General features: G+C 46.5%; 1 protein-coding gene across 1 annotated transcript in view; it reads left to right on the top strand.

The window, feature by feature from the left end:
- Nucleotides 1-9,851, top strand: part of LOC123249339 — a 192,956-nt gene that overhangs the window by 166,020 nt on the left and 17,085 nt on the right. Inside the window, exons 51-55 of the mRNA XM_044678334.1 lie at nucleotides 673-846; nucleotides 1,174-1,361; nucleotides 1,546-1,643; nucleotides 5,398-5,582; nucleotides 9,411-9,613. Coding sequence (XP_044534269.1) covers nucleotides 673-846; nucleotides 1,174-1,361; nucleotides 1,546-1,643; nucleotides 5,398-5,582; nucleotides 9,411-9,613 — 848 coding nt within the window. The remainder of the gene's footprint in view (nucleotides 1-672; nucleotides 847-1,173; nucleotides 1,362-1,545; nucleotides 1,644-5,397; nucleotides 5,583-9,410; nucleotides 9,614-9,851) is intronic.

The following is a 9,851-nucleotide window of genomic DNA, read 5'->3' as shown; positions in this document are numbered from 1 at the left end:
AGGAAGGAAGGAAGAAGGGAGGGAGGGGGGAAGGAAGGAAGGAAGGAAGGAAGGAAGGAAGGAAGGAAGGAAGGAAGGAAGGAAGGAAGGAAGGACAACTGTGGGGTGATAGAAAGATATAAGGTGTTGGAATAGATATGGGATTTGTTGTAAACTGATGCTCTTTCTGGGGAATAGCTTTCTGAATTAGGAGTATTCCTGTTGATGAAAGATCTTTATCCCCCACTAACTCTACTTTTTGTTCTGTAAAGGGAAACTTCTCTGTATTTAAAGTTATACTGAGGGAGCAGCTAGGTAGCTCAGTAGATTGAGAGCCAGGCCTAAAGACAGGAGGTCCTGGGTTCAAATTTGGCTTTGGACACTTCCTAGTGGTGTGACCCTGGGCAAGTCACTTAACCTCCATTGCCTATCCCTTTCCACTCTTCTGCCTTGGAACCAACAACCAGTATTGATTCCAAAAGACAGAAGGGTTTAAAAAAAAAAAGTTATACCAAATATAGACTCTGGTGCCCAGGCTATGGAGCCAAAAATTCCCAGAGCCCCCAGGCCTGGGTTCTTAGGAGAGTAAAGGGACTAGAGGACTCTCTCAAGCCTGCGGGACTGCCGACAGTTAGTAGGGGATTTCCTCTCTGGGCTGGCAGGTGCAACACATTGACTTCCTGGACACTGCAGCTGGCTGGGTCCTCCAGATGTCCCAGGCTGCTGGGAGAACACTACAGGCTGGGGGGAAAGCTGCAGCTGGACTGTGGAGGCAAAGCTCAGCCAGGCAGGTGCTGAGACATCACCTCCCCCTGCACCTGGAGAGGCTCCAGAGCATCATGGAACAGACACAGAGTGAGCTGCAAAGTAAGTAAATATCCCCCCAGCTCCTCCTCCTGTCTCATTTTGCTCCCCCTCTCCACTTACTCCCAATATTCTGTACAGAGTCTCCTAGGAACTAAGCAGAGAGAAGAGAAAGGAGAGGGAAGGAATAACGAAGTGCCTTTCCCTCGGTTTCCTGGATTATCCTGGGCTCTGGGTATTCAGGCCAGCGCTTGTTTGTTGCCTGAGGTATTAGCATCCACTTGGTAGGACTGGGTTTGGGAAGGTCTGTCCTCCTCTTCGCTTGCTGTCCTCTCAGGGGACCTCCTCGGGGTCTCCAGTTGGAGGGCAAGGGATGGCTAACTCTTGCAGAGCCGCTGGCCACGCTGAAGGCTGCCTACTACGAAGTCACGCTCAAACCCCTGGACGAGGTATGGCAGGAGAGAACCGAGGAGGCGATGAGGAGGATACAGGCTTACGTGCCTTCAGGGATGAAGGACACCTGGCTCATGAGGCCCATCCTGCTGTCTTTGCAAGCTGTGAAGGGGGCCCTGGATCTGGTGAGTCCCAGACAGAATACGCCCCCTCCCACCCACTTCCCCATCTCCTTCGGGGATGGAGTGTGCGTTGTGGCTCAGGTACCCCATTGGGTACCCTTGGAGCGAGGACGACCACAAGAGCCGTACCCAGAGGGTGGCGGAGGCTGGCTTCTTACTGAGGCTGTTCTGGTCCCTTCTTCATCAGGCTGCCCACCAGATACTAAAGTGGGCAGAAGCCAAATTCTCCAAAGCAGTCAGAAGAATCCGGAAACCTTTGTCCAGTATTTACAGCTTCTCTGCAAGGTAATGGGGATGAACGGGGTATTTTTTTTTTCCCATCTGGATCAGGAACTCTTCGAGAGGACATTTCCTCTGCCCTGCAGATCTGCACTCAGTCAGCTACTTAATAGTCATAGACATCTGCCAGGATCCCACAGCCAGTGTGTCACAGGTGGGATGAATTTAAACTCCACCATGCTCTTGTCTGCTGGACAGAGTAAGCACGGGGTTCCCTATTTGACCTGAGAAGCCAAAGGCTGGAGAGGTACCCTTTCTCCAATCCACCTTCCCTGGATGTTGTTTAGTCAATTAGTTGTGATCATGATCTTATTTGGGGTTTTGTTGGCAGATACTGGAGGGGTTTGCTATTTTCTTCTCCAGCTCATTTTACAGATTAGGAAACCAAGGCAAATAGGGTTAAGTGACTTTCCCAGGACCACACAACCAGTAAGTTTCTGAGGCTAGATTTGAATCCAAGTCTTCCTGACTCCAGGCCTGGCACTCTATCCACTGCACCACTTAGCTGCCTTATTCGCCTTCCATGCCACTGCCCAAATCATCTTCTTAGTGCATCATTTCAGACTGCCCTACTTGAAGCAGCTAGTTGGCTCAGTGGATAGAGTCAGGTCTGGAGATGGGAAGTCCTGGGTTCAAATCTAGCTGCAAACACTTCCTATCTATATGGTCCTAGGCAAATCACTTAACCCTATTTGCCAGCCCTCACTGCTCTTCTGCCTTGGAACCAATACTCATATTAACTCTAAGGCAGAAGGTATTGATTTTTTTTAATATATAACACTACCTTTTTTTTTTAATTAAAGGATGAAATCCTGACCTTAGCAATCAAGGCTCTCCCTGTAGCCTTGCTCTAACTTATTACTCATGCTATTCCTCTTCACATAGTCTTTGTTCCAGCTAACCTGGGCTCATTTTCTATTCCTGGTTCCTATCTTGACTCCTCTTAACTCCACGACTTTGTTTATACAGGAAATAAATTTCCCTCCTTTTCTTCATCATTGAAAACCTACCTTTCAAGGCTCAAGTCATTGCCACCTTATCAATAAAGCTTTCCTTAACTACTGAGAAAAAAAGCAATCTCCACCAAAATAAAAAGAAACAACTCCTCATAATGGAAATGACCAAACTATGGCCCCTGAAGAAGAGCTGAGACATGCAACTCTCTCCTTTTTTTTTTTTTTTTTTTGCAAAAGTGGGGGACTGTGGGTGCAGAACTGAACATCAACAGTCAGACTCAGATGACCTGTTGGTTAGTTTTGCCGAACTGCTTTTTCCTCCTCTCTTTTGTATTCTTTGTTACAAAGGATGGCTGTCTGGGTAATGACAGCAAGCATTTGCTAAGCCAAAACAACCACCACAAATAACCATCCGGACTCTCAGCGAGGTCACAGTCCAAGGAGGGAGACAACTATGTACAAATAAGATAACACACTGGTTAGACTGGGCATAATCAGCAGAGGAACGGCTCTCCTATCAAAAGGGATTCAGGAAAGGACTCTTGTAGAAGGCAGAATTTTAATTAGGATTTGAAGGAAGCCAGAGGAGCACAGATGAGGAGGAAAGAGGTCTAGGTCTGGGGGTGCAAACAGAGAAACTGCTTACATTAGGAAGAAGATGTGTCTTGTGTATCGATGAACCCAAGCGGACCAGTGTTTTGTTCGGTCATTTTTTTCAGTCGTGGCTGACACTTTGTGACCCTATTTAGGGTTTTCTCAGCAGAGATAGAGATAGAGATAGAGAGTGGTTTGCCATTTCCTTCTCTGACTCCTTTGACAGATGGGGGAACTGAGGCAAACAGCATTAAGTGATTTGCCCAGGGGCGCACAGCTAGTGTCTGAAGCCAGATTTGAACTCAGGAAGAAGTGTCTTCCAGTGTCCAGACCCAGCACTGTGCCACCTAGCTGCTTTATGGACCAGCACCAAAGGATCATGAAATGTATGAAAGAGAGAAAGGTGTCAAAAAGACTGGAAAGTCTGGAAAGGGTCAACTTGCCAACTTTTTTTTTTAACCCTTACCTTCCATCTTGGAGTCAATACTGTGTATTGGCTCCAAGGCAGAAGAGTGGCAAGGGCAGGCAATGGGGGTCACACAGCTAGGAAGTGTCTGAGGCCAGATTTGAACCTAGGACCTCCCATCTCAAGGCCTGGCTCTCAATCCACTGAGCTATCCAGCTGCCCCCTTGCCAACTTTTTAAAGGCAAAGAAGACTTGATACTTGATACTTGATGCTGGTGGTAATAGGGAGCCATTAGAGTTTGGTTATAGAGGCGGCACAATCAGATATGTGCTTGAGGAAAATCAAAGAGCACCAGTCCTAGAACCTAGAGAATTTGGGTTCCAATCTGGCCCCAAACACTTCCTAGCTATGTGATCCTCAGAAATTCATGTAAGCCCCATTGCTTAGCCTTTACCTCTCTTCTGCCTTGGAACCAATACTTACTCCCAATTCTAAGAGGTTTTTTTTTTAAAGAAGAAGAAGAAGAAGAAGAAGAAGAAGAAGAAGAAGAAGAAGAAGAAGAAGAAGAAGAGGAAGAGGAAGAGGAAGAGGAAGAGGAAGAGGAAGAGGAAGAGGAAGAGGAAGAGGAAGAGGAAGAGGGAAGAGGGAAGAGGGAAGAGGGAAGAGGGAAGAAGAAAGGAAGTGAGGAAAGCTGGAAGGGAAAGATAATGACTTTGGCGTTGGACATGTTGAGTTTAAGACATTATGAGACATTCATCGAGAGATGTCTGATGAACAGTTGGAGACACAAGATTGGATATCAGCAGAGAGTTAGGGCTGGAGAAGTGGATCTGAGAATCATCTACCTAGAAATAAGTGAATCCGTGGAAGCTGATGATGTCACCCAACAAAATAACACAGAAGGAGAAGAGAGCACAGGACCTAGCCTTGGCTTAACACCCATGTTTCCCTATTAGAATGTGAACTCCTTAAGAACTGGGACTGTCTTGCCTTTCTCTTTACACCCTTAGAACGTAATGCACTGTTTGGCACATCATTCTTTATTTTATTTTGTTTAAACCTTCCATCTTAGAATCTATACTGGATATTGGTTCCAAGGCAGAAGAGCAGGAAGGGCTAGGCAATGCGACTTGAGTGAATTTCTGAGCCACCTGACTATACCCCTTCATTATTTCTTAATACTTTTTCAATCATTCAAAAGAGCTAAGAAAAAGAGTACATGTGAGGTGTGATTATTCAGGTGTCGATGCCTAGCTCAGTGTCTGGCACATAGTAGGTGGTGTTTAGTAAATACTAATCGATTGTCATTGAACTGAATGAAGGAGAGAGATCTGGAAGGAAATAGGGAGGCTCTCTCCCCACCACGAAATAAGGGGAGGGGATTAATCATTTATATAGCACCTACTATGTGCCAGGCACTGTGCTAAGAGTTTTACCCAATTATCTCATTTGATTCTCACAACAACTCTGAAAAGTAGGGGCTATTAATATCCCCATTTTGTGAAACCTAACAATCTGCAGAAACAGAGGCAAACTGAGATTAGGTGACTTGCCTAGGGTTACGTAGCTGGTAAGTGTCTGAGGCTAGATTTGAACTCAGGTCCCCATGCCACCAGATCCAGTGCTCTGTCCACTTCAGCACCTCACTGCCTCCCTTCTATGACCAGAAATCTTCAAGCAAAAATCTGGTGGGAATTCTGTAGAGAGGATTCCCATTCAGGTATGGATTCGACCAAATGGCCAACTTTTAAGGGTCTGTGAACCCATGATGCCCACTCAGAGGTCCCTGTGTGTCCCTTCTAGGAACTGCTCCGTGGTGGTGAGGCTTCCAGTGCTACCAGAAGGGGACCAGCCAATGAACCTGGCCAAGGTGACCAATTACCTCATCGAGGAGAAGTTGCTGCAGCCACTTCGTGAGCTGTATGGCGTCAACCTCCTGGCAGAGTACTATGGAATCAAGCATCGGCTCCTGGAGAACCCCTTTGAGCGTAATACCCTCCCCATCCACCCCCTTCCTTGGAACTCCAGGGCTTTGTTGGGGGGGAGGAGAGTTCCCCATCCCAAATCAACCCCATTTATCCCAGCCCTTTAAGAAAAAAGTTGGTAGTGATCCATCAAGAGAAGGAAAGATGCTAAGTGATGTACCTAGTGACACAACATCCCCAAAGAAGGGAGCTTAAAGACCATAGGCTCAAAGACTGAAAGCTGCAAGGGAATTTAGAGTCCAACTCACTCATTTGATAGAGGAGAAAACGAAGTCCACTTTATTTTAAAGAGGAGGAAACCCAAGGTCTGAAGAGATGAAATTTGCCCAAAGCCAAAGCCCTTATCAGAAGTCTGTAAGAGGAGCTGCTAGGTAGAAAGCCATACCTAGACATGGATGTCCTGGGTTCAAATCTGGTCTCAGATACTTTCTAGCTATGTGACCCTGGGCAAGTCACTTAACCCCCATTACCTAGCCTTTACCACTCTTCTGCCTTAGAACCAATACGCAGTATTGATTCTAAGACACACAGTAAGAGTTTTAGGGGAGAAAAAGTTCATATGACTTTAAACTTAGAGGTAGAAGGGACCTTAAAGGCCACTGAGTCCAGTCTTTTTATTTTACAGATGAAGAGACTAAGGCACAGAAGTCTTATGTGACTTCTCTACAGTGACACAGCAAGTACTTATCTGAGGCAAAATTTGAACCCAGGTTATCAGATACCATACTGCTTTTGAGAGACTCACCCTATTTGGGTGGATCTCTGTATAATTTGATTTTTTTGTTGTTGTTTAGTCATTTTTCTGTTGTGTCTGACTCTTCGTGACCCCATCTAGGGTTTTCTTAGCAAAAATAGCAGAGTGGTTTGCCATTTCCTTGTCCAACTCACTTTACAGATGATGAACTGAGGCAAATCGTTATGTGACTTGCCCAGGGTCACACAGCTGATAAGTATCTGAGGCTAGATTTGAACTCCAAGAATAGGAGCCTTCCCAACTCCAGGCCTGGTGCCACCTAGATGCCCTAAGTTTGGGTTGGAGAGGTACATTTTTGAAAAACTAATTCCTAAGGGAATGGAGTAGAGGTCACAAATGGGAACAGCTGTTTTTGGAAGGCACAGAACTATTTGCCTCTAGAGGTACTTTTGGGCTAACCACTAAAGCAAAGGCTCATAACTTTTGGCAGTTTTGTCAATCCGTGGACCTCTTTTTAGAATAATGTTTTTAAATGTGTAAAATAAAGCCCCTAGAATTATAAAAGAGGCCAATTATATTGAAATATGCTATCAAAATCATTTTTAAAATAATAAGCTCATTGCTCTAAATGCCTGGCAGAAAAAAATCTAGCACAAACTGAAAGTCCAGGGCTGGGGAATGGAGAGGGTGAGAAAGTAGAGTCCTAATCAGGGGGTGGCAGCAGAAAACGGAAGCTAGCTGGGAGTGGGCTGATTCCCAAATCCCAGAGGACCCTCTGATTCTAAAGGAAGCTGAGGGGTGGGAGGTGGGGATCCTATAATACACAGAACCAAGAAGAGCTTTTTAAAAAGCAGGAAGTCAGAAAGGCACTAGGAATGGTAATTAAATCCAGACTTACCCCCAGGCCCAGGGGGCTGCAGATTGAGAAGCAAGAGCAGAGCCAGACCCCTTCCTGGGAAAAGGACCAATGAGGTTTAGAAAATGGTGCCTCTGGGAAGATTTGGTTTGCAGGAGGAGCTGGGATTTTTATTTTCCTGCTGGAGAATGAATGGTCTCTGTCTGCACTTCTACCACTGTAACCACATCATGTGGGAGCCCGGCAAATGATTCAGAAATGAGAATGGATACCGCCTCCCTCAAGGGCCTCTAGCTATGTTGCCCATCTGGGATGGACCAGCCACAAAGTTGAGATGGAACATGTTTATTGGGCACTTACTGTGTGCCTAGTATTGGTTTCACCATCATTTGAGTTTCTCTTGTTTTCCTTCCTTTAAAAAGATGAAGAGGTGCCCGGGCAGATAGGTGGTTTAGTGAATTGAGAGCAAGACCTAAAGACAGGGGGTTCTGGGTTCAAATCTGACCTCAGACACTTCCTAGCTGTGTGACCCTGGGCAAGTCACTTAACCCCCAATGCCTAGTCCTTACTATTCTTCTGCCTTGGAACCAATACACGGTATTGATTGAAAGATGGAAGGTAAGGGAAAAGAAGGAGGAGGAAGAGAAGGAGAAGGAAGAGGACAGCAAGGTGGCTCAGTGGACTGAGAGCAATAGAAGCCCCTGTGTTCAGATCTGTCCTCAGATACTTCCTAGCTGTGCGACCCTGGGCAAGTCACTTAACCCCCAATGCCTAGTCCTTACTACTCTTCAGCCTTGGAATCAATACACGGTATTGATTCTAAGATGGAAGGTAAGGGAAAAGAAGGAAGAGGAAGGCAGCAAGGTGGCTCAGTGGATTGAGAACAAGATTTAGAAATAGGAGGCCCTGGGTTCAAATCTCAGTCCTCAGACACTTCCTAGCTATGTGACCCTGGGCAAGTCACTTACCCCTCATTGTCTAGCCCTTGTGGCTCTTCTGCCTTGGAGCCAAAACATCATTTTGATTTTAAGACAGAAGATAAAGGTTAAAAAAAAAAGAAGACATTTAATAGCTGTGCCACCTTGGGCAAAAGTTGCTTAACCTCTCTGGGCCTCCGTTTAATCATTTGTAAAATGAAAGCTGTCTTCAATTCCTTTTAACTCTAAATCTATTTCTTGTAAGGGTCTTGTCCAAGATCAGAATCACAGATTATAAATCAGAGAGGTGAAATCTGAACCCAGGACTTCTGATAGCACCTGTCCATAATGCCCTTCTCACGGCTTGTCTAATGTAACCATTTGGGATCTGCCATTTAATTTGGCCTATTGTATAACTCATTCATGGAATAAACTGAGAAGAACCCCTTCCCCCCTCCCCCCCCCAAAAAAAAGATAAAGGAGGAGCCTGGTCTGGTTGGACAGACACGAATTATGCCTTTGAAATGGTTAATGAATAAGATAAGACAGTTTATGGTCCTAAGGCTCACCTCCAGGGTCCTTTTACTGCAGGCGGCTTCTGGCCAGGCTACTAATAGATCAGAGAAAGAAGATTCCTAATGAAACTTGTCCCAAGATCCTTTAGGCCTCCCACTCCCCACCACAAAGCCTCCAAAGCGGTTCACTCAGGGCTTGACGGATGGGGGAGGCAGCTGCCACTCTTTGCCTTGCCCTCTACCACCCTGCGGAGGCCTGGAATGCCTGGCAGGGAGGAGAGGAGAAGCCAGCACCAGGGTCAGCATTTGGGAACGTCCTTGAAATACAATCAAATCACTCCGTAGCCCTACGTGTTCCTGGGTTTCCTATTTGGGGGATCAAAGCCTCGGTTCGTGGGCGAGGGACCTGGCCAAGGGGCCCACCAGAAGTGGCAGAGTGGACTTGGACTTAAGTTCCTGAGCTGACGCTTAGCAGCCAAAGGACCAAAGTCAATTTGCTGTAAAATGAGGATAATAATACCTGCCCCATCCATCAAACCAGGCTGGCTGCTTTGTCAGTGGTTAAATGCCAAATGAATGTGCTGTAGAGCCCCGTTTCCTTCCCTATAACAGGAAAATTTGGTTGAAAAGATCCACTCTCCAAGGTCCTTTCCAACTCTCTCACCTGGCAGGTGAGGCTGTGAACTCACCTCTAAGTTTCCTAAAGTACCAGCCGGTAGGTAGCCAGGGGAGCTCATCACCAGGGCAACCCCTTATCCCAGAGGCAACCCCTTCCTCTAACCTAAAAGTTCAGGTGTGGAGCTGATCATGCCCACAAGGCAATGCTGCCTTTTGCCTCTTCTCCACCAGACCACGCCGTGATGATTGGGGACAGGCACGTGGTGACATTCGATGGGCAGGTCTATGACCTTACCTCCAAATGCAGCCTGGTGCTCGCCAAAGACTTTGCTCACAACTCCTTCATGTTTGTACTGAACCAGTCAAGCACAGGCCCGAGATCCCTCTATGTGGAGCTGAATAACACGGCCTTCATCATCTATCCAGGGCCGAAGGTAAGAGTGGGTGGGGGAGAAAGAAGGGGGGAGGGGGCAAAAAATTGAGTACAGTAAACTGAGAGAGAGAGAGGATAAGAGAGAGAAAATTAGAAGAAGGGGGACAGAAAGAGAGGGAGAGACAGAGGGAGGGAGAAACAAAGACAGAGAGGGAGGGAGAGGAAGAGAGAGAGAGAGAGAGAGAGAGAGAGAGAGAGAGAGAGAGAGAGAGAGAGAGACAGAGACAGAGACAGAGAGA

The sequence above is a fragment of the Gracilinanus agilis genome, chromosome 1 (genome assembly GCF_016433145.1).
Source record: "Gracilinanus agilis isolate LMUSP501 chromosome 1, AgileGrace, whole genome shotgun sequence".
NCBI lineage: Eukaryota > Metazoa > Chordata > Mammalia > Didelphimorphia > Didelphidae > Gracilinanus > Gracilinanus agilis.
The sequence above is the reverse complement of the archived record's forward strand: the minus strand, read 5'-3'. Positions and strand labels throughout refer to the sequence as shown.